This window comes from Triplophysa dalaica, chromosome 25, assembly GCF_015846415.1.
Source record: "Triplophysa dalaica isolate WHDGS20190420 chromosome 25, ASM1584641v1, whole genome shotgun sequence".
NCBI lineage: Eukaryota > Metazoa > Chordata > Actinopteri > Cypriniformes > Nemacheilidae > Triplophysa > Triplophysa dalaica.
Window position 1 is genome coordinate 10,613,889 of NC_079566.1, and position 25,094 is coordinate 10,638,982.

General features: G+C 35.2%; 6 gene segments (V, D, J or C); 3 read left to right on the forward strand and 3 right to left on the reverse strand.

Moving 5' to 3' along the window:
- The first annotated feature begins 2,558 nt into the window (after positions 1-2,558).
- On the forward strand, positions 2,559-7,853 carry LOC130416107 (Ig kappa-b4 chain C region-like). The segment is given in 4 exon segments: positions 2,559-2,594; positions 2,661-2,723; positions 6,575-6,653; positions 7,384-7,853. Coding segments are annotated over 4 exon segments (501 nt in total).
- Positions 7,854-9,067: 1,214 nt separating this feature from the next.
- On the reverse strand, positions 9,068-9,635 carry LOC130416108 (Ig kappa chain V region 3381-like). The segment is given in 2 exon segments: positions 9,068-9,429; positions 9,555-9,635. Coding segments are annotated over 2 exon segments (411 nt in total).
- Positions 9,636-11,935: 2,300 nt separating this feature from the next.
- On the reverse strand, positions 11,936-12,451 carry LOC130416109 (Ig kappa chain V region 3547-like). The segment is given in 2 exon segments: positions 11,936-12,246; positions 12,395-12,451. Coding segments are annotated over 2 exon segments (357 nt in total).
- A 670-nt stretch (positions 12,452-13,121) lies between these two features.
- LOC130415773 (Ig kappa-b4 chain C region-like) lies at positions 13,122-14,468 on the forward strand. The segment is given in 2 exon segments: positions 13,122-13,226; positions 13,983-14,468. Coding segments are annotated over 2 exon segments (423 nt in total).
- A 3,341-nt stretch (positions 14,469-17,809) lies between these two features.
- On the forward strand, positions 17,810-22,084 carry LOC130416110 (Ig kappa-b4 chain C region-like). The segment is given in 3 exon segments: positions 17,810-17,857; positions 20,813-20,891; positions 21,624-22,084. Coding segments are annotated over 3 exon segments (450 nt in total).
- A 654-nt stretch (positions 22,085-22,738) lies between these two features.
- On the reverse strand, positions 22,739-23,417 carry LOC130415517 (immunoglobulin kappa variable 4-1-like). The segment is given in 2 exon segments: positions 22,739-23,208; positions 23,337-23,417. Coding segments are annotated over 2 exon segments (411 nt in total).
- Positions 23,418-25,094: the final 1,677 nt, after the last annotated feature.

The window sequence follows — 25,094 nt, forward strand, 5'->3', positions numbered from 1 at the left end:
GTCACTGCTCTTTCAACACCTTGTTGTCGCTGTGGGTATTAACCGTTGTTGGTTTACGGGGAGAGAATAAGCTGGATGACGATCGGAGGGAAAAACGTTTTCGGAGTTCAAGTTGATAAAACGTCAAAGAAAAAAAAAAACTCAATCATTTAATTAACGTTGTCAACAGATTAATCGCAATTTATAGCAGCCAGAATACATCTGTGTTGACATTTTATATGTCTGTGTAGTGTGCTGTATTTATAAACACAAAAACATACACATAAATGTGCATATACATTGGATAAAAGCGTCTGGCAAATGTATAAATGTGAATGTATTTATTTATATTTGCCAATAATTGAAATTGGACATAAATGTTAATTCATTTTTATATTTTTCTGAAATATGTGCATGTAAGTGTATATGTTTACTTTATAAATGCACACTAATCAGACATATATTATGTAAACACAAACTATTATTTTGAAAGCGATTAAGCACAATTAATCGTTTAACTGCCCTAAATTTAATATGTTAATATAGGACAGGGGTCAAGCTGAGACGCGAACTCAGGTCACCTAAAGGCTACCTTAAATTTAAGAGAGCAGCCCTAACTTTACTAAGGAAAGCATGGACTCCTTTACAACTAAAGTAACTGAAAGTAACTAAAGTAGATAAAGTAATCTACAATATATGCGAAATAAATAATAGAGCTTCATTTCAGGTTAAGGAGGCCACGGTAAAAAACAGGCACTTTGTAGGATTACCTAATGTTATTCTCAAAGCTGTTATTCAAAGTGCTTCTTAAAGCTGTTGCAACTGTGAAAACAAATGTCATCATCACGCTCCCAAGGCCAAATATTATAATTATTTTCCAAAGAAAACGACAAAAATCATTTGAAAGCGCTGTCAAGGCATACAAGCCATCATTTATGCGGCAGCACTTCAAAAGAATGTTGTCACGCATGGACTAACACAATTCGTAAAACGCCTCGACATGAAAGATCTCTTCCTCTTGCATCACAATCTTCTTCTGAACCTTTCGGCCCGAGCGTTCACCTGGCCTTCCATCGCTGCCAACGTGTTATTTCCTCCCCGAGTTTAAACTCATGATCTAACGACTGGCCTTTGGTCCAAAGTCAACACGGAGCGGGACTTGTCAATCATTTGATCCACTTCATTGGCATCGGGGCTTGATTGGGTACAATTAGTCCTTAGAAACAAATGACATCAATCTGCCCTGGATTTCCATCGAGGAAGGCTGATTATTTGCTTTAACCTGGAACCCTGATTTCATTTTCACCCCTCCGAGTCCCCCGGGGGTTAACAAACAGTGGAAAACATGTACGACTGACACAAGATCCTTTGGCCTTAGCGAGAGACGTTTTCAAATGTAATTTGCCCGAGCCCAGAGGGAGTCCAACTGCACAACAATTTTGGCAAGGCTCGCGCACCGCCCTTCAGATTTATTTCAGTTTATCTACGGGCTGTGTTGCACAGAGGCAGAGATTTCGGTGTCACCGATACCTTAACACCAGGCACATGGGAGTATGAATTGAAGAGTTAATTTGCAAAAACAGATAACTCCATATTTACAGTAATTGTGCATTCCAAGTAATATCAATCAAACTGCAGTTGGGTTGTTTTGATTAAGTAATAAAAACGGAAAAAAATAACACAATAAAACAAACAAAACATTTTAAACTTCAAATGCACAGGAAAACCTGCAAATAAACTCTTCAAATGCAGAGGAAAACCTGCAAATAAACTCTTCAATTGCAGAGGAAAACCGTTACAAGTCATGCTGTTATTGGCAAAAGAATAAAGAACACATGATTAGTTTATTTCATTTACAGTCCAAATATTAATAGAAAATTAATATCATAAGGACTACTGCAAAGTTTTCTACATTATTGTAAGCAAAGCTTCGAAAAACCTAAAATGGTACCGGCGCCCATGCAAACACTCCCATGTTTAATGTTTATGTACAGGGAATTACTAATGAACCATGGTCCATTAACTGCATGGATTTATTTTTCAACCAGTGTTATGAGTAGGCCGACATCTCTAAAAGTCAAGCTGTGAAACTGCAGTTTAACAATATTGACCTTTCGGCTGTGTTCTCTTACAGTAAAGAGAACACTGAGTTATAGAGAAGAGAAATACGGAGGTAACTGTAAGTAAATACAAACAAACAGTAAATTCACACCGAGCACAGAAAACACAGATCCACTGGTCACCAACATTACACTTATTAACAGTAACCATATATAAACAGCATGTCTGATGTGCGTCATAAAAGTACAGAAATCAGAGGACAAAATGTTTACATTGATCCACGCATTTTTGACCACCAAAGGATCAGCAAGTACATTAGAGAACATTCACACGTTACCACATTTTAACATCATCCAGATACAGTATGCTTTTAAATGCCAAGTGTAAACAGGGCCAAAGAGTAAACACAAATAAACATCGGGTTCATCATAACCATTCGGTAAACTTCTACGTCATTCACACATTTATAGCAGATCCACTCCAGTACTGAAAACTTGACGCTGCCCATTTATTGGGTGATGATGTTCGGTGCAGAGGCCACGCCTCCTCCGTCCGTATGCATGTCTGTGTGTGGGTGCATTGACCCAGAGTCACCCGCTGCTGTGTTCTGAACTCTACAGGAGAGTCGGATCAGAGCTGCTGATCAGAAGCTCAGATGTCAAACTCCTAATGAGCCTCAGAATGTAAGTCACCTAATGAGGCAACAGTAATGTCTGCTCGCCCCATAATTCCATGCGTAATAAACTTCACTACTGTATTAAAGGGATACTTCACCTAAAAATGAAAATTCTGTCATTGTTACTCACCATTATGCTGTAAATGTTACGCTCTATAAACGCAATGTTGTTACTATACATACTTCGCATCAAAATAGTATCTTTGGCAGCATGATTTTTGCATACTTGAGTAATTCTGTGGGGAAAATACACACAAAGCTATCAAACGGCTTTAGAATACATACCATGAAAATTTCAATTAAGAGACCATTTCCAATTTTCATTTTAATGTCTAAAGTGCCCATTCCAGTCCAGTGTTGTATTGCATACAAGTGAATATGACCTTGTTTTCTTTGCAGTATTTGAGGTCTGAAAAAAAAGGACCTCTTTTCTGTTATTTTCATCTGTTTCTCCAGATTTCATTTTCTGCAAATAAATACAAATGGAAACAATATTTTTGTTTGAACATTGTTCACAGAATAAAACAAAAATGTGCATTTTACCCGAACAACTACCTATAAATCGAAAACAGAAAAACGGTCCCTAAAATGGTCTCTTAATTTTCTCTGCAGCTGTTTAGCTGAACACATTTTGTAAATTTAATATAATAAACAAAAGAAATACAGAATATATGTCACATGCTTTGTTGCTCATTTGTCATGTTGACAAACTCGGACTATCCTGACATCACCAGTCCCCAATGTGGACACCCCATTTACTCTCATTATAGGGAAAAGTGCTTCCAAATCCAATACATATCATTTGCAAGATGTACACAACAGTGATCCAGAAGTATTTCCTGTTTTCGTTTTTTACAATTACAGAGACAAAACAACCAAATTAACATTTAGAATCAAAATGTAAAAGATCTTTAACACTAAACTAATATGTTGTGAATAAAAAAACAGAAACAATAAGTGCTTCTGGACCAGTTTTTACATCTTGTTCTATAATGGTCTATAAGCAGGCAGTCACTGTAAAAATGTATAAACCTGTTTATCTGCAAACCAGAAAAGTCAGTTATCTTTTTACAAGCAAACTCACACACTGCGTGCAAATCAATTCAATTAATAAATTAACCTGAAAACATCAATAGAGCAGGAATCTAAACACCTGCATTACTGACTCCTGCTCAGAGAACTCTCTCCTCCTCGTGGGGCAGCAAGGCTCCAACGGGATTATAACTATTCTTTTATTCTGCGCTTAACCTCCCCTGCAACAATACAGCCCTGTATGCCCATTCACCTGCCTCAGTATTAAATCTGATAGCACTTCAAAGTCCCACCCGGCTGACAGTGATGAGATGCTTAAAGTGAATGCGGTTTCAAGAGTTCATTCACCTGCTGAAAAAACGTTGAAGGGATTTAATGGTTATAATTTGAATTAGTTTTTTGGAAACTAATGGTCTCAGTGGATCTCAACTGGTGGGATGTTATCTGGCGAGTGGGAACCAATAGAACACCATTAAATCCTACTGGAATAAGATTTGAAACAGACTCCAATAGACATTTTGTAAAGGTTTTAGGGGCACACAGCTGATGGTTCATAATAGTTGTGTACACAAACTGTCAGAATGTGTCTTGTTTTTAAGCAGCTATTCCTTTGGAAAATTACATTAAACTAAAGTAGACTTGTTTTCTGTAATGCCATGAAACGAATGTAGACTCACTGCTTATACTTTTACACACCCAAAAAGCAACATTGACTAGTGCTGATTTACATCACAAGATAACGTACCATAAAATGTCTGTGTAAGTGAACTTATATATACACACCAAACCAATTTTTGTATTCAATTCGTGGAGGCCTACAAATCTTCCTCAGTTTGAGGTGAGGAGCGAGGATAATCGCACGCATGCTAATGGCGCCTCCTAGCGGCTATAATCTCTAACTACATTTAAATGCTGGTTGATTTAAGTGTTTAGAAATCGCCATATTATCAAAACCACGATGGATTGAGCTTCACAAGCAATTGACAAAATTGTAAAAAAATTGTCAAAGTGATTTGTGAACAACTGATATTTGGATATTACACGAACGATCTTGCACCAATATGTAAACCCTTATGTTTTTTTTTTTGCACATGTTAATGTGCAAAGGTTCACCCTTAATTCAGAAAGTTGTGAGTGTCCTTCTGTGTCAGAGTGAATATTTCGGAACGCCAAAAGCACGGCACAAATATTTACGAGATAAAAGACGATTATCATAATGAAAAATTGTCAATTAAACTCAGCGAGCGGCCTGTATCTAAACCAGAGCATCTTATGCAAAATATCGTAACGTTGGCTTTTCACAGCTGTAGTTACAGTTCACTTAACGAAATTGCACAGGTTTCATAAAAACAGGTGCTGTGAAAAGAGACTATAGTGTCCGTCATTATCCAGTAGGGGGCAGTAAAACATTAGGAGTGTTACCGCTTATTCAGACAGTTGAAAATTTTAACTTAAATCTTTAAAACTTTTTGAGAACAGCAAACGTAGCAGAAACAAACAAAAATAAATAAATTATGTAATATATCATTAAAAAATATATATATTTAAAAATGTATAAATTGTGAGTGTACGCATTCTGAACAGAAGGGGAGTTTTTGTGTGAGACATTTTCACTGTGTGAATACTGGACCACTATAATACCCCATACAGTAATACTCTCCGTCATCCTCAGGCTGAACTCCTTTTATGTTCAGTGTAAATGTGTATCCAGAATTAGTTCCACTGAACCGACTTGGAACTCCATATGCAAGGTTACTCGATCTGTAGATCAAGAGTTTAGGAGCTTTTCCAGCTTTCAGCTGATACCAGTTCAAGTCATAACCAATTCCAGAAGATGTAATGCAGTTAATAGAAGCTGATCCACCTGCTTTAACAGACAGAGACTTAGGAGACTGGTCCTCCTGATGAGACACTGAGAGAGGGTTAAAAACAAGACAAGTGTTACATTTGAATGATAATGATACGTCTTCATTATGAAACATTTGTAAAAAAGTCAAAAGCTATAAAATAATAAATATCACACAATTTCATAATAAAGAAAACAATGTTTTAAACGTTGAGTAAGTAGAGCCAGTGTTCCCAGAATGAGTGAAGCAGACATTATTGTTTTTGTGTGACTCTGGCAGGACTGAATCAAACTGATCTTCAGTAGCATATATGTATCAAAATCAGGAAATATGCAAAACCTCCATTCATCAGACTGTAGCCAAAAGCATATTTAGTTTTTATTGTAATTTTAAAAATGATTAAACAGTAAAACATGCATTATCGCAGTATTCGGTTGCAGACTGGTGCTTTTAAAGTGATGTTTGTACAGTTAAAAATGAGAAGGAATCACTTTGACTTTCATCGAAGGAACTGACTAATAGAAGTAAGTCCATATAAGAGGTTAAATTAATACTGAATAATTATTTTACATATATGAATCTGAATTTTAATTTTAATTAGGCAGAATTTTCATTTCCAAAAACTGCATTTATATTAGGCTACATACTGTTAGAGCTTCATTTTAAAATATTTAATTAAAGAAGTCTAAATGCAGTATAATAGTTAAAAAAATATATTATTTACGGGTAATAAATGTGCTGTTATACAACTTGTCAACAATACTGTAATTCTTTTAGAATCAAATGTGTTTAGTTGTTATGGTCAAGCCTACATTTGGGAAATCGACTCAATTAAATTAAATCAAATTAAATAAAAGTTACATATTTCCATTGTATCATGAATATTTATCATTTAACAGCAAAAGAACATCATGATATTGTTATTGTATTTATTCATCATATTTGGTGGTCAGTGTTAACGCTGTTGTTCATTGTGCAGGAGGTTTTTGTACAGCCGCTTAATGGGTTTGTATCACTGTGGTGGACTTTTGGTGGAGGCACAAGACTCTCAGTTGGAAGTAAGTACATTTCATTATACTGTATTTTCAACATAAGACATTAAAACAGTAAAAAAGTATAAATATTACGTATATTCAGAGAAAAAAGTTTATGAAGAATACATTCTTTGTTTGCCCAAAGTATCTCTCTCATTCATGCTCGTTTCTCTTCTAAATTGATTTGGTTTATAACTGGTTGTAATGTGATTTAATATGCTTGTTAATTTTGAAATGAATTTCACATAAGACAGAAATGTGACTGGAAAGATATATAATTGATGGAAAGCAGACAACAATTTTAAAATCTATATATGGGGAAAATCTAAATTGATCAGTATCCCTTAAAAAAGAAAACTAAAGAAAAATGTATTTAAGCAATCTTATGCAATTCTATGCACTTGGTGCAAAAACTTTTTGAGCTATTTTAATAATTAGTAAACACTACTAGTATAAAAGGGATGTATTAATTATTGTGTTGTGCATTTTAACACATTTTGTGTTATTATAGCACATTTTGTATTTATTTTGTATTAAATGAATGAAACAGACAACACAAGTTTTTACATTTTAATATTCTAAAATATTTGATACACTGAACCTGTCTCAATGTGTGAAATTTAAATTCTGTTTTAATGGGCCACTGCACTCAGATCTGCTTGATGAACTAAGAATCTATTAAAGGGAAGTGAAAACATTGAATGTAAGAAAGAAACTTCACAGTTTCCATCTCTCTCTGTCCCTCTTTCTCTAGCTAACTCTCAGCCGACTCTAACGGTCCTGTCACCCTCCAGAGATGAGTTGAATCAGGGTAAAGCTACAGTCATGTGTGTGGCCAGTAAGGGATTCCCCTCTGACTGGAAGTTGAGCTGGAAGGTGGATGGTAACAGCAGGAGCTCTGGTGTGAATCTGAGTCCAGGTGTCCTGCAGAAGGATGGACTGTACAGCTGGAGCAGCAGTCTGAGTCTCACTAACAGTGAATGGAGCTCAGCAAAAACCATCAGCTGTGAGGCCACACAGAGCTCTCAGAATCCAGTCTCCAAAATCCTCAATACGCAGGAGTGTGATATACAATGAGAGCAGACACACAAACCGTCACACCAAAATCTTATGAAAAATTAACATTCTTGTCTCTTGGTTTACAGAAGCCCTCTTGCTTTTTAAATGTTTGTAGTGCTTGAAAGCTGAGTCCTATTGCAAAAATAAAAGTATTTTTACTTCCAATAGTGTTTATTTTTCACTGTATTTTAATAATCTGTCAGAAACTTTGAACAATAGTTTTAAAGACCTGCTACATTTTATAATTATAACATTTTGGTTGCGAGTTGCACATTTCCCCTAAGTTGTAGTTACTGTCAGTTGTTCAGATCTCACAAAAGATCTCAATCAACCAAAAGTTTTTACTTTGACATCAATAAGGGACTATGAAAACTGTAACAACACGTCATTGTTTTGTTTAGCTAATATATAGCTATACAAATAATAATACTTTATTACATTTTAATATTATATAATATAATAATATATGATGTCCTGTCTACTGCATAATTTAGTCAAAGAGGTGAAGAAATTACTTGAAGTTTTCTTAAAATTAGCACAAGAATTATGCAATCTAAAATATGTTGTTACAATAACTTTACAACTAAGTAAATTATTTATAATTGTATAAAGAATGAGTATAAATAGCAACAATATATATATATATATATTACACACTCACCTAAAGGATTAACACTATACTAATACTGTGTTTGACACCCTTTTGCCTTCAGAACTGCCTTAATTCTACATGGCATTGACTCAACAAGGTGCTGAAAGCATTCTTTAGAAATGTTGGCACATATTGATAGGATAGCATCTTGCAGTTGATGGAGATTTGTGGGATGCACGAAGCTCCCGTTCCACCACCTCCCAAAGATGCTCTATTGGGTTGAGATCTGGTGACTGTGGGGGCCATTTTAGTACAGTGAACTCATTGTCATGTTCAAGAGACCAATCTGAAATGATTGGAGCTTTGTGACATGGTGCATTATCCTGCTGGAAGTAGCCATCAGATGATGGGTACATGGTGGTCATAAAGGGATGGACATGGTCAGAAACAATGCTCAGGTAGGCCGTGGCATTTAAACGATGCCCAATTGGCACTAAGGGGTCTAAAGTGTGCAAGGTGTTCCTAATAATCCTTTAGGTGAGTGTATATATTTTAGTGTTTAATAGGCTTGTTAATTTTTGTATAAAACGTCACATGAAAAGAAACAAACTTCTATTTAGATTTGAGGATATAAATTATTGGGAACAAAAATAGACAAAACTAAAAAGCCCTAATTTTCAAATGCAAGTTTCAAATCACAATATTGAAATGTGTTTATATAAAATATAAAAGATGTAAATACAGAAGGATGCATCTGCAGGTCTGATGGAGGTTTTTGTATGATGCTTTAACACTGTGTGAACACCCAGTCATAGTTCTTAGGGTCTCCTGTTCTAGAGTGTTGACTATGACAGTAATAAACTCCTGAATCTTCAGGCTGAACTTTACTGATGGTCAGAGTAAAATCAATATGTTTTCCATCCTCACTCCCACTAAATCTAGAGGAAACTCCTGAAGCTCTCCTTGATGTGTAATAGATCAGCGGTTTAGGAGTTTCTCCAGGAATCTGACTATACCAAGCCATGCAATAGTCAGTTGTGTTTGGCTTAGCACAGTTTAATGCTGGTATATGTTTACAATGAATACTGACAGTTTGACCAGAATCTACTGTTTGAGCTTCAGACTGAGTCAAAATCTGTCCCACGGCAACTGAAAGACAGAAGTGAAAACATAGAATCATATACTGTTAGACACAGTTGTCTCAAACACAGAAAAACACGTACAAAAGTGTTTATTTCTGTTCATATGTTTAATGTATAAATTGTTATACTTACCCCAGGTGCAGGCTGTAAGAATCCAAACAATAATGGGTATTAAAGTCATGTTTTGTTTCAAGGACCACAATTTTTTGTAAATCGAAAGATCCAGAGAATCAGTGATGAAATCAAACACACAGCAGGTCTATAACCACATTCAGTGCACTGAAGCATGACGTATCCATGCAAATGTGTTTTCACAATGTAAATGTTCTTCTTTAGTCTTTTACAGGAATATGACTCATCTAACACTGTTCAACTAACAAACTGCTAACTCTAACTAGTCCGTGTAACGCTTCACAGTTCAATTTTCAGACCATATGATGCAAATGCAAAAATTTTAACAAAAATGTCAGTTTTTTGGGGTTACTTTGTCAATGGATTCTCATCCTTTTTTTCATTTTACTTTTGCTAAATTGTGATTCAACAAATGATCATTTAAACAAATGAAAACTGACCCATTTTAATTGTTGTTTGTCTTTTCATTTGCGCTGTGGGCTGTACCATTAGCATGTGGGAGTGGAGCTCAACTGTTTTTTATTACAAGGACGGCACACAGGTCAGGTGATCTTGGATGGTCTTGGTCTTGATCTGCTCCGTGCTAGTGAGGGTTCAATCCAAGAATTGCACACACAAAATGCAAAATACCTCTTGGAAAATTAAACACAACATTTAAAATATCAAAAATATTTTGAAAGCAAACATTTGTCTTCTGTTGCAAACACCTTTACCATATTGTTATATTTTTTGATATATCATGTACACACAGTTATTCAAAACCTAAAGCTCTTCTTTCATGAGCTCCTCTGTGCATTTCTGTAGAAGAATCAAAGAAATTGAAAGTATAGTCTGGGACTGTAGGTGTTTCTGTTAATTTTGTTATATTTTTACTTTTTTACGTAACCAAAGGGCAGAAGTTTTTTTGTTTCTTTGTTTGTTGTCTGACTGCAATTTACAGTTTTTGCCCATTGCTACACACCAAATCGAATGCTTAGACCAAGTCCTCAATACCTAAACTTCTTGTAGCATACCTTAAACACTGTGTAACCGCTGAAACACATTGTCAACTTTGCACTTTGTTTGCAATTCGGTAACACACTTATTGCGAAACACTTGACACTTTTTTTTGCATTAGACACTTTGTTCAAAAATCACCTGTCAGGGCGACTCTGGTGGACCATGATAAATCATGGCCTGTCCATGAGTGGCAAAGAGTCCACCCTTACCTCAGTCACTACACAGTTTCATCGATAATAAGGACATTCTGACTGGAGAACAGGAATCTTCAAGTTTCTACTCCAGACTTAACCTACTGTCACATGATTCTGTGATTCATGAATTTCATTTTTAGAAAGTAGTGTTAAGTTTTGATTGCAGTGTTTCATTCTGGCATAGACCTGAGATGTTAATCTCCAAGTGTTATGTTTTATTTGCTTGTCTGTAGAGATTTAACATAATGTGCCAAATTCTGCAAAAAGTGTGTAAGCAATAGGCAAAAACTAGTGCTAATGTTTTAACTGAATGACTCGATTTCGTATCGGGTCTGCTGTGTTTTGATATAGTTAAAAAAGTTGAAAAAGGCATTCAGCATTTTGAAATGTAGACTACTTATTTAACAAAATGTGGTTTTGGCAAGAACGTTTACCCTTTCGCTAATTGTGTAATGTAGGTGTGTTACTGTGTTAAGAGTTTAAAAAACAGTACTTAAATTATTGTTAAACGCTTGTTAGCAATTGAAAAAACTGTAAGAGTGTAGCATTATGTAAAATGTATAAATTAATGTTTATTTTGTGCAAAGGTTAAGTGTGAGAATTAAGAACATTATCCTTAATTTAAAATGCTGTTAGTGTCCATCTGTGTAAGATTATAACGCCATGTTTTTCACAAGACCCACATCACAAATATTTATGAGAAAAAAAAAGATTATCATAATGAAAAACTGTCAATTACCGAGCGTACTTTATCTAAACCAGAGCATCTTATTCAAAATATCGTAACGTTGACCTTTTCACAGCTTTAGTTACAGTCCATTAAACAAAACTGCACAGGTTTCGTTGTAAACACGTGCTCTGATATGAGGATGTTGTCCTTTTTGTATCCAATAGGGGGCAGTAAAACATTACGGGTGTTACCGCTTTACTTTCAGACAGTTGAAACTTTAAACTTTGATCTTTTAAACTTAAAGTAATTAAGAACAGCAAACTTAGCAGAAACAATATTTGTATCATTTATATAATATAAAATAAAATATTTCAAAACAGTTTATAAATTGTGTGTGCGTGTGTGTGTGTGCGTGTGTGTGTGTGTGTGTGTGTGTGTGTGTGTGTGTGTGTAGGTGTGTGTATGTGTGTGTGATCGATGCATTCTGAATAGAAGGGGAGTTTTTGTGTGAGGCATTTTCACTGTGTGAATACTGAAGTGAACGCACCAACATAAGCCCCCATACAGTAATACTCTCCGTCATCCTCAGGCTGAACTCCTTTTATGTTCAGTGTAAATGTGTATCCAGAATTAGTTCCACTGAACCGACTTGGAACTCCATATGCAAGGTTACTCGATCTGTAGATCAAGAGTTTAGGAGCTTTTCCAGCTTTCAGCTGATACCAGCTCAAGTTATAATCAATTCCAGAAGATGTAATGCAGTTAATAGAAGCTGATCCACCTGCTTTAACAGACAGAGACTTAGGAGACTGGTCCTCCTGATGAGACACTGAGAGAGGGTGAAAAACAAGACAAGTGTTACATTTAAATGATAATGATAAGTATCACGTCCATTATGAAACATTTGTAAAAAAGTCCAAAGCTATAAATTAATAAATAACACACAATTTCATAATAAAGAAAACAATATTTTAAACCTTGAGTAAGTAGAGCCAGTGTTCCCAGAATGAGTAAAGCAGACATTATTGTTTTTGTGTGACTCTGGCAGGACTGAATCAAACTGATCTTCAGTGGCATATATGTATCAAAATCAGGAAATATGCAAAACCTCCATTCATCAGACTGTAGCCAAAAGTACATTTCATTTATGTTGTAATTTTAAAAATCATTCAACAGTAAAACATGCATTTTCTCAGGATTCTGTTGCAGACCGGTGCTTTTAAAGTGATGTTTGTACAGTAAAAAATGAGAAGGAATCACTTTGACTTTCATCGAAGGAACTGACTAAGTAAGTCCAGAGGTTAAATAAATACTGAATCAATATTTTACAAAAATAAATCTGAATTTTAATTAGGCAGAATTTTCAATTCCAAATACTGCTTTCATATTAGGCTACATACTGTTAGAGCTTAATTTTAAAATATTTCATTAAAGAAGTCTAAATGCAGTATAATAGTTAAAAATATATTATTTACGGGTAATTAATGTGCTATTATACAACTTGTCAACAATACTGTAATTCTTTTAGAATCAAATGTGTTTAGTTGTTATGGTCAAGCCTACATTTGGGAAATCGACTCAATTAAATTAAATTAAATTAAATAAAAGTTACATATTTCCATTGTATCATGAATATTTACCATTAAACAGCAAAAGAACATCGTGATAATGTTTTTGTATTTATTGATCATATTTGGTGTTTAGTGTTAATGCTGTTGTTCAGTGTGCAGGAGGTTTTTGTACAGCCGCTTAATGGGTTTGTATCACTGTGGTGGACTTTTGGTGGAGGCACAAGACTCTCAGTTGGAAGTAAGTACATTTCATTATACTGTATTTTCAACATAAGACATTAAAACAACATACGATGCGAAAGAGACACTAGTTGGGATAAAAGTATAAATATTACTTATATTCAGAGAATTTTTTTTTATGAAGAATACATTCTTTGTTTGACCAAAGTATCTCTCTCTTTCTTCGTTTATCTTCTGAATTTATTTGGTTTATAACTGGTTGTAATGTGATTTAATATGCTTGATGATGTTTAAATGAATTTCACATGAGACAGAAATGTTACTGGAAAGATATATAATTGAGGGAAAGCAGACAACAATTTTAAAATCTATTTATGGGAAAAATCTAAATTGATCAGTATCCCTTAAAAAAGAAAACTAAAGAAAAATGTATTTAAGCAATCTTATGCAATTCTATGCGCTTGGTGCAAAAACTTTTTGAGCTATTTTAATAGTTAGTAAACCCTACTAGTATAAAAGGGATGTATTAATTATTGTGTTGTGCATTTTAACACATTTTGTGTTATTATAGCACATTTTGTATTTATTTTGTATTAAATAAATGAAACGGAAAACACAAGTTTTTACATTTTAAATTTCTAAAATATTTGATATACTGAACCTGTCTCAATGTGTGAAATTTAAATTCTGTTTTAATGGGCCACTGCACTCAGATCTGCTTGATGAACTAAGAATCTATTAAAGGGAAGTGAAAACACAGAATGTGTGAAAGAAACTTCACAGTTTCCATCTCTCTCTTTCTCTCTTTCTCTAGCTAACGCTCAGCCGACTCTAACGGTCCTGTCACCCTCCAGAGATGAGTTGAATCAGGGTAAAGCTACAGTCATGTGTGTGGCCAGTAAGGGATTCCCCTCTGACTGGAAGTTGAGCTGGAAGGTGGATGGTAACAGCAGGAGCTCTGGTGTGAATCTGAGTCCAGGTGTCCTGCAGAAGGATGGACTGTACAGCTGGAGCAGCAGTCTGAGTCTCACTAACAGTGAATGGAGCTCAGCAAAAACCATCAGCTGTGAGGCCACACAGAGCTCTCAGAATCCAGTCTCCAAAATCCTCAACACGCAGGAGTGTGATATACAATGAAAGCAGACACACAAACCGACACACCAAAATCTTATTAAAAATTAACATTCTTGTCTTTTGGTTTGCAGAAGCCCTCTTGCTTTTTAAATGTTTGTAGTGCATGAAAGCAGGCTTGAATGATTCGCTGATTCCTATTGCAAAAATAAAAGTATTTTTACTTTAAGTAGTGTTTATTTTTCGTCAGAAACTTTGAACAATGTTTTAAAGACCTGCAACATTTTATAATTATAACATTTTGGTTGCGAGTTGCACATTTCCCCTAAGTAGTTACTGTCAGTTGTTCAGATCTCAACCAACCAAAAGTTTTTACTGTGACATAAATATATGTTGTTTCAATAACTTTACAACAAAATAAATATCTATAATTGTATAAAAAAATAAGTACAAATAGCAACAATATATATACAGTGAGGAAAATAAGTATTTGAACACCCTGCTATTTTGCATGTTCTCCCACTTAGAAATCATGGAGGGGTCTAAAAATTGTCATCGTAGGTGCACGTCCACTGTGAGAGACATAATCTAAAAAAATCCAGAAATCACATTGTATGATTTTTTAACTATTTATTTGTAAGATACAGCTGCAAGTTAGTATTTGAACACCTGTCTATCAGCTAGAATTCTGACCCTCAAAGACCTGTAAGTCTGCCTTCAATATGGCCACCTCCACTCCATTTATTATCCTAAATCAGATGCATTTGTTTGAGGTCGTTAGCTGCATAAAGACACCTGTCCACACCATACAATCAGTAAGAATCCAACTACTAACATTGCCAAGACCAAAGAGCTGTCCAAAGACACTAGAGACAAAATTGTACACCTCCACAAGACTGGAAAGGGCTACGGGGAAATTGCCACGCAGCTTGGTGAAAAAAGGGTCCACAGTTGGAGCAATCATTAGAAAATGGAAGAAGCTAAACATGACTGTCAATCTCCCTCGGACTGGGGCTCCATGCGAGATCTCACCTCGTGGGGTCTCAATGATCCTAAGAAAGGTGAGAAATCAGGCCAGAACTACACATGAGGAGCTGGTCAATGACCTGAAAAGAGCTGGGACCACCGTTTCCAAGGTTACTGTTGGTAATACACTAAGACGTCATGGTTTGAAATCATGCATGGCACTGAAGGTTCCCCTGCTTAAACCAGCACATGTTCAGGCCCGTCTTAAGTTTGCCAATGACCATTTTGATGATCCAGAGGAGTCATTGCAGAAAGTCATGTGGTCAGATGAGACCAAAATAGAACTTTTTGTTCATAATTCCACTAAACGCGTTTGGAGGAAGAACAATGATGAGTACCATCCCAAGAACACCATCCCTACTGTGAAGCATGGGGGTGGTAGCATCATGCTTTGGGGGTGTTTTTCTGCACATGGGACAGGGCGACTGCACTGTATTAAGGAGAGGATGACCAGGGCCATATATTGTGAGAATTTGGGGAACAACCTCCTTCCCTCAGATAGAGCATTGAAGATAGGTCGAGGCTGGGACTTCCAACATGACAATGACCCGAAGCACACAGCCAGGATAACCAATGAGTGGCTCTGTAAGAAGCATTTCAAGGTTCTGGCGTGGCCTAGCCAGTCTCCAGACCTAAACCCAATAGAGAATCTTTGGAGGGAGCTCAAAGTCCGTGTTTCTCAGCGACAGGCTAGAAACCTGACTGATCTAGAGAAGATCTGTGTGGAGGAGTGGGCCAAAATCCCTCCTGCAGTGTGTGCAAACCTGGTGAAAAACTACAGGAAACGTTTGACCTCTGTAATTGCAAACAAAGGCTACTGTACCAAATTTTAACATTGATTTTCTCAGGTGTTAAAATACTTATTTGCAGCTGTATCATACAAATAAATAGTTAAATAAATCATACATTGTGATTTCTGGATTTTTTTTTGATTATGTCTCTCACAGTGGACATGCACCTACGATGACAATTTTTAGACCCCTCCATGATTTCTAAGTGGGAGAACATGCAAAATAGCAGGGTGTTCAAATACTTATTTTCCTCACTGTTTATATAGAGTCACCTAAAGGATTATTAGGAACACCATACTAATACTGTGTTTGACCCCCTTTCGCCTTCAGAACTGCCTTAATTCTACGTGGGATTGATTCAACAAGGTGCTGAAAGCATTCTTTAGAAATGTTGGGCCATATTTATAGGATAGCATCTTTCAGTTGATGGAGATTTGTGGGATGCATGAAGCCAGGTAGGCTGTGGCATTTAAACGATGCCCAATTGGCACTAAGGGGCCAAATGTGTGCAAAGAAAACATCCCCCACACCATTACACCACCACCATAATTGCATTAATGAGAAATTGAACAGGTGTTCCTAATAATCCTTTAGGTGAGTGTATATATTTTAGTGTTTAATATGCTTGTAAATTTTTGTACTAAACGTCACATGAAAAGAAACAAACTTCTATTTAGATATGAGGATATAAATTATTTGGAACAAAAATAGACAAAAACTAAAAAGCCCTAATTTTCAAATGCAAGTTTTAAATCACAAATATTGAAATGTGTTTATATAAAATATAAAAGATGTAAATACAGAAGGATGCATCTGCAGGTCTGATGGAGGTTTTTGTATGATGCTTTAACACTGTGTGAACACCCAGTCATAGTTCTTAGGGTCTCCTGTTCTAGTGTGTTGACTTTGACAGTAATAAACTCCTGAATCTTCAGGCTGGACTTTACTGATGGTCAGAGTAAAATCAATATGTTTTCCATCCTCACTCCCACTAAATCTAGAGGAAACTCCTGAAGCTCTCCTTGATGTGTAATAGATCAGCGGTTTAGGAGTTTCTCCAGGAATCTGACTATACCAAGCCATGCAATAGTCAGTTGAGTTTGGCTTAGCACAGTCTAATGCTGGTATATGTTTACAATGAATACTGACAGTTTGACCAGAATCTACTGTTTGAGCTTCAGACTGAGTCAAAATCTGTCCCATGGCAACTGAAAGACAGAAGTGAAAACATAGAATCATATACTGTTAGACACAGTTGTCTCAAACACAGAAAAACATGTACAAAATTAAAGTTTATTTCTGTTCATATGTGTAATGTATACATTGTTATACTTACCCCAGGTGCAGGCTGTAAGAATCCAAACAATAATGGGTATTAAAGTCATATTTTGATTCAAGGCCCACAATTTTTTGTAAATCGAAAGATCCAGAGAATCAGTGATGAAATCAAACACACAGCAGGTCTATAACCACATTCAGTGCACTGAAGCATGACGTTTAACTAACAAACTGCTAACTCTAACTAGTCCGTGTAACGCTTCAAAGTTCAATTTTCAGACCATACGGTGCAAATTCAAAAATTTAAACAAAAATGTTTTTTTTATGGGGTTACTTTGTAAATGGATTCTCATCCTTTTTTTCATTTTACTTTTGCTAAATTGTGATTCAACAAATGATCATTTAAACAAATGAAAACTGACCCATTTTAATTGTTGTTTGTCTTTTCATTTGCTCTGTGGGCTGTACCATTAGCATGTGGGAGAGGACCTCAACTGTTTTTTATTACATGGACGGCACACAGGTCAGGTGTTCTTGGATGGTCTTGGTCTTGATCTGCTCCGTGCTAGTGAGGGTTCAATCCAAGAATTGCACACACAAAATGTAAAATACCTCTTGGAAAATTAAACACAACATTTAAAATATCAAAAACATTTTGAAAGCAAACATTGGTCTTCTGTTTCAAACACCTTTACCATAATGTTATATTTTTTGATATATCATGTACACACAGTTATTCAAAACCTAAAGCTCTTCTTTCATGAGCTCCTCTGTGCATTTCTGTAGAAGATTGTAAGAAATAGAAATTCAAAGTATAGACTGGGACTGTATGTGTTTCTGTTCATTTTGTTATATTTTTACTTTTTTTACGAAACCAAAGGGCAAAAGTTTTTTTGTTTGTTTGTTTGTTGTCTGACAGGAATTTACAGTTTTTGCCCATTGCTACACAACAAATCGAATGCTTAGACCTCAATACCTAAACTTCTTGTAGCATACCTTAAACACAGTGTAACCGCTGAAACACATTGTCAACTTTGCACTTTGTTTGCAATTCGGTAACACACTTATTGCGAAACACTTGACACTTTTTTTTGCATTAGACACTTTGTTCAAAATCGAAATCACCTGTCAGGGCGACTCTGGTGGAACATGATAAATCATGGCCTGTCCATGAGGGGCAAAGAGTCCACCCTAACCTCAGTCGTTACACAGTTTCATCGATAATAAGGACATTCTGACTGGAGAACAGGAATCTTCAAGTTTCTACTCCAGACTTAACCTACTGTCACTTGATTCTGTGATTCATGAATTTCATTTTTAGAAAGTAGTGTTAAGTTTTGATTGCAGTGTTTCATTCTGGCATAGATGTGAGATGTTAATCTCCAAGTGCTATGTCTGATATTCTTGTCTGTAGAGTTTTTACATAATGTGCCAAATTCTGCAAAAAGTGTGTAAGCAATAGGCAAAAACTAGTGCTAATGTTTTAACTGAATGACTTGCTGTGTTTTGAAAGAGTTAATAAAGTTGAGAAACGGAATGCAGCATTTTGAAATGTAGACTAAGTGTTTATTTAACAAAATGTGGTTTTGGCAAGAAAATGTACTATTTCGCTAATTGTGTAATGTAGGTGTGTTACTGTGTTAAGAGTTAAAAAAAGTACTTAAATTATTGTTAAACGCTTGTAAGCAAAAAACTGTAAAAGTGTAACATTGTGTAAAAAAAATGTATCAATTAATGTATATTTTTGCAAAGGTTAAGTGTGCGAATTAAGAACATAATCCTTAATTTAAAATGCTGTTAGTGTCCATCTGTGTAAGATTATAACGCCATGTTTTTCACCAGAACACGTCACAAATATTTATGAGAAAAAAAACGATTATCATAATGAAAAACTGTCAATTACCGAGCGGTCTTTATCTAAACCAGAGCATCTTATGCCGAATATCGTAACGTTACCCTTTTCACAGCTTTAGTTACAGTCCATTAAACAAAACAGCACAGGTTTCGTTGTAAACACGTGCTCTGATATGAGGATGTTGTCCTTTTTGTATCCAATAGGGGGCAGTAAAACATTACGGGTGTTACCGCTTTACTTTCAGACAGTTGAAACTTTTAAATTTAAACTTAAAGTAATTAAGAACAGCAAACGTAGCAGAAACAATATTTGTATTATTTATATAATATATAATAAAACAATTCAAAACAGTTTATAAATTGTGTGTGTGTGTGATCGATGCATTCTGATTAGACGGGGAGTTTTTGTGTGAGACATTTTCACTGTGTGAATACTGAAGTGAACGCACCAACATAAGCCCCCATACAGTAATACTCTCCGTCATCCTCAGGCTGAACTCCTTTTATGTTCAGTGTAAATGTGTATCCAGAATTAGTTCCACTGAACCGACTTGGAACTCCAGATGCAAGATAACTCGATGTATAGATCAAGAGTTTAGGAGCTTTTCCAGCTTTCAGCTGATACCAGCTCAAGTTATATTCAATTCCAGAAGATGTAATGCAGTTAATAGAAGCTGATCCACCTGCTTTAACAGACAGAGACTTAGGAGACTGGTCCTCCTGATGAGACACTGAGAGAGGGTTAAAAACAAGACAAGTGTTACATTTAATGATAATGATAAGTATCACGTCCATTATGAAACATTTGTAAAAAAGTCAAAAGCTTTAAAATAATAAATATCACACAATTTCATAATAAAGAAAACAATGTTTTAAACCTTGAGTAAGTAGAGCCAGTGTTCCCAGAATGAGTAAAGCAGACATTATTGTTTTTGAGTGACTCTGAATCAAACTGATCTTCAGTGGCATATATGTATCAAAATCAGGAAGTATGCAAAACCTCAATTCATCAGACTGTAGCCAAAAGTAAATTTCGTTTATGTTGTATTTAATAAAATGATTAAACAGTAAAACATGCATTTTCGCAGGATTTGGTTGCAGACTGGTGCTTTTAAAGTGATGTTTGTACAGTAAAAAATGAGAAGGAATCACTTTGACTTTCATTGAAGGAACTGACTAATAGAAGTAAGTCCACAGGTGTAAGAAGTTAAGTAAATACTGAATAAAACTTTTACAAATATGAATCTGAATTTTAATTAGGCAACATTTTACATCAAAATGTAGCTTTTATATTAGGCTACATACTGTTAGAGCTTCATTTTAAAATATTTAATTAAAGAAGTCTAAATGCAGTATAATAGTTACAAATATATAATTTACAGACTATTAATGTGCTGTTATATAATACTGTAATTCTTTTAGAATCAAATGTGTTTAGTTGTTATGGTCAAGCCTACATTTGGGAAATCGACTCAATTAAATTAAATTAAATTAAATAAAAGTTACATATTTCCATTGTATCATGAATATTTATCATTTAACAGCAAAAGAACATCATGATATTGTTATTGTATTTATTGATCATATTTGGTGGTCAGTGTTAACGCTGTTGTTCATTGTGCAGGAGGTTTTTGTACAGCCGCTTAATGGGTTTGTATCACTGTGGTGGACTTTTGGTGGAGGCACAAGACTCTCAGTTGGAAGTAAGTACATTTCATTATACTGTATTTTCAACATAAGACATTAAAACAGTAAAAAAGTATAAATATTACGTATATTCAGAGAAAAAAGTTTATGAAGAATACATTCTTTGTTTGCCCAAAGTATCTCTTTCATTCATGCTCGTTTCTCTTCTAAATTTATTTGGTTTATAACTGGTTGTAATGTGATTTAATATGCTTGTTAATTTTGAAATGAATTTCACATAAGACAGAAATGTGACTGGAAAGATATATAATTGATGGAAAGCAGACAACAATTTTAAAATCTATTTATGGGGAAAATCTAAATTGATCAGTGTCCCTAAAAAAGAAAACTAAAGAAAAATGTATTTAAGCAATCTTATGCAATTCTATGCGCTTGGTGCAAAAACATTTTGAGCTATTTTAATAGTTAGTAAACTCTAATAGTATAAAAGGGATGTATTAATTATTGTGTTGTGCATTTTAACACACTTTGTGTTATTATAGCACATTTTGTATTTATTTTGTATTAAATGAATGAAACAGACAACACAAGTTTTTACATTTTAATATTCTAAAATATTTGATATCCTGAACTCTCTCAATGTGTGATTAAAATGTAAATTCTGTTTTAATGGGCCACTGCACTCAGATCTGCTTGATGAACTAAGAATCTGTTAAAGGGAAGTGAAAACACTGAATGTGTGCAAGAAACTTCACAGTTTCCATCTCTCTCTGTCTCTCTTTCTCTAGCTAACTCTCAGCCGACTCTAACGGTCCTGTCACCCTCCAGAGATGAGTTGAATCAGGGTACAGCTACAGTCATGTGTGTGGCCAGTAAGGGATTCCCCTCTGACTGGAAGTTGAGCTGGAAGGTGGATGGTAACAGCAGGAGCTCTGGTGTGAATCTGAGTCCAGGTGTCCTGCAGAAGGATGGACTGTACAGCTGGAGCAGCAGTCTGAGTCTCACTAACAGTGAATGGAGCTCAGCGAAAACCATCAGCTGTGAGGCCACACAGGGCTCTCAGAATCCAGTCTCCAAAATCCTCAACACACAGGAGTGTGATATACAATGAAAGCAGACACACAAACCGTCACACCAAAATCTTATTAAAAATTAACATTCTTTTCTCTTGGTTTGCAGAAGCCCTCTTGCTTTTTAAATGTTTGTAGTGCATGCTTGAAGATCGCTGAGTCCTATTGCAAAAATAAAAGTATATCTACTTCAAGTAGTGTTTATTTTTCACTGTATTTTAATAATCCTTCAGAAACTTTGAACAATGTTTAAAGACTACATTTTATAATTATAACATTTTGGTTGCGGGTAGCACATTTCCCCTAAGTTGTGGTTACTGTGCGTTGTTCAGATCTCACAAAAGATCTCAACCAACCAAGAGTTTTTTACTGTGACATAAATAAGGGACTAAGAAAACCTTAACAACACGTCCTTGTTTGTTTAGCTAATATATAGCTGTAAAAATAATATTTTATTACATTTAAATATTATATAATATAATAATATATGATGTCCTGTCTGCCCTGCGATGGGTTGGCACTCCATCCAGGGTGTATCCTGCCTTGATGCCCGATGACTCCTGAGATAAGCACAGGCTCCCCGTGACCCGAGGTAGTTCGGATAAGCGGTAGAAAATGGAATGGAATGGAATGATGTCCTGTCTACTGCATAATATAGTAAAAGAGGTGAAGAAAAATTAAGTATATATAGCAACATATATATATTTTAGTGTTTAATATGCTTGTTAATTTTTGTATTAAACGTCACATGAAAAGAAACAAACGTCTATTTAGATATGAAGTTATAAATTATTGGGAACAAAAATAGACAAAAACAAAAAAGCCCTAATTTTCAAATGCAAGTTACAAATCACAAATATTGAAATGTTTATATAAAATATAAAAGATGTAAATACAGAAGGATGCATCTGCAGGTCTGATGGAGGTTTTTGTATGATGCTTTAACACTGTGTGAACACCCAGTCATAGTTCTTAGGATCTCCTGTTCTAGTGTGTTGACTATGACAGTAATAAACTCCTGAATCTTCAGGCTGGACTTTACTGATGGTCAGAGTAAAATCAATATGTTTTCCATCCTCACTCCCACTAAATCTAGAGGAAACTCCTGAAGCTCTCCTTGATGTGTAATAGATCAGCGGTTTAGGAGTTTCTCCAGGAATCTGACTATACCAAGCCATGCAATAGTCAGTTGTGTTTAGGTTAAAACAGTCTAATGCTGGTGTATGTTTACAATGAATACTGACAGTTTGACCAGAATCTACTGTTTGAGCTTCAGACTGAGTCAAAATCTGTCCCACGGCAACTGAAAGACAGAAGTGAAAACATAGAATCATATACTGTTAAACACAGTTGTCTCAAACACAGAAAAACATGTACAAAATAAAAGTTTATTTCTGTTCATATGTCAAATGTACAAATTGTTATACTTACCCCAGGTGCAGGCTGTAAGAATCCAAACAATAATGGGTATTAAAGTCATGTTTTGTTTCAAGGCCCACAATTTTTTGTAAATCGAAAGATCCAGAGAATCAGTGATGAAATCAAACACACAGCAGGTCTATAACCACATTCAGTGCACTGAAGCATGACGTATCCATGCAAATGTGTTTTCACAATGTAAATGTTCTTCTTGAGTCTTTTACAGGAATATGACTCATCTAACACTGTTCAACTAACAAACTGCTAACTCTAACTAGTCCGTGTAACGCTTCACAGTTCAATTTTCAGACCATATGATGCAAATGCAAACATTTTAACAAAAATGTCACTTTTTTGGGGTTACTTTGTCAATGGATTCTCATCCTTTTTTTCATTTTACTTTTGCTAAATTGTGATTCAACGAGTGATAATTTAAACAAAAGAAAACTGACCCATTTAAATTTTTGTTTGTCTTTTCATTTGCGCTGTGGGCTGTACCATTAGCATGTGGGATTGGACCTCAACTGTGTTTTATTACATGGACAGCACACAGGTCAGGTGATCTTGGATGGTCTTGGTCTTGATCTGCTCCGTGCTAGTGAGGCTTCAATCCAAGAATTGCACACACAAAATGTAAAATACCTCTTGGAAAATTAAACACAACATTTAAAATATCAAAAACATTTTGAAAGCAAACATTGGTCTTTTGTTTCAAACACCTTTACCATAATGTTATATTTTTTGATATATCATGTACACACAGTTATTCAAAACCTAAAGCTCTTCTTTCATGAGCTCCAATGTGCATTTCTGAAGAAGAATCAAAGAAATTGAAAGTATAGTCTGGGACTGTAGGTGTTTCTGTTAATTTTGTTATATTTTTACTTTTTTTACGTAACCAAAGGGCAGAAGTTTTTTTGTTTGTTTGTTTGTTGCCTGACTGCAATTTAGAGTTTTTGCCCATTGCTACACACCAAATCGAATGCTTAGACCAAGTCCTCAATACCTAAACTTTTTGTAGCATACCTTAAACACTGTGTAACCGCTGAAACACATTGTCAACTTTGCACTTTGTTTGCAATTCTGTAACACACTTATTGCGAAACACTTGACACTTTTTTGTGCATTAGACACTTTGTTCAAAATCGAAATCACCTGTCAGGGCGACTCTGGTGGAACATGATAAATCATGGCCTGTCCATGAGGGAGGCTGGGCAAAGAGTCCACCCTAACCTCAGTCACTACACAGTTTCATCGATAATAAGGACATTCTGACTGGAGAACAGGAATCTTCAAGCATTTTGAAATGTAGACTATTTATTTAACAAAATGTGGTTTTGGCAAGAACATTTACCCTTTCGCTAATTGTGTAATGTAGGTGTGTTACTGTGTTAAGAGGAAAAAACAGTACTTAAATTATTGTTAAACGCTTGTTAGCAATTGAAAAAAACTGTAAGAGTGTAGCATTATGTAAAATGTATAAATTAATGTTTATTTTTGCAAAGGTTAAGTGTGCGAATTAAGAACATAATCCTTAATTTAAAATGCTGTTAGTGTCCATCTGTGTAAGATTATAACGCCATGTTTTTCACCAGAACACGTCACAAATATTTATGAGAAAAAAAACGATTATCATAATGAAAAACTGTCAATTACCGAGCGGCCTTTATCTAAACCAGAGCATCTTATGCAAAATATCGTAACGTTGACCTTTTCACAGCTTTAGTTGCAGTCCATTAAACAAAACAGCACAGGTTTCGTTGTAAACAC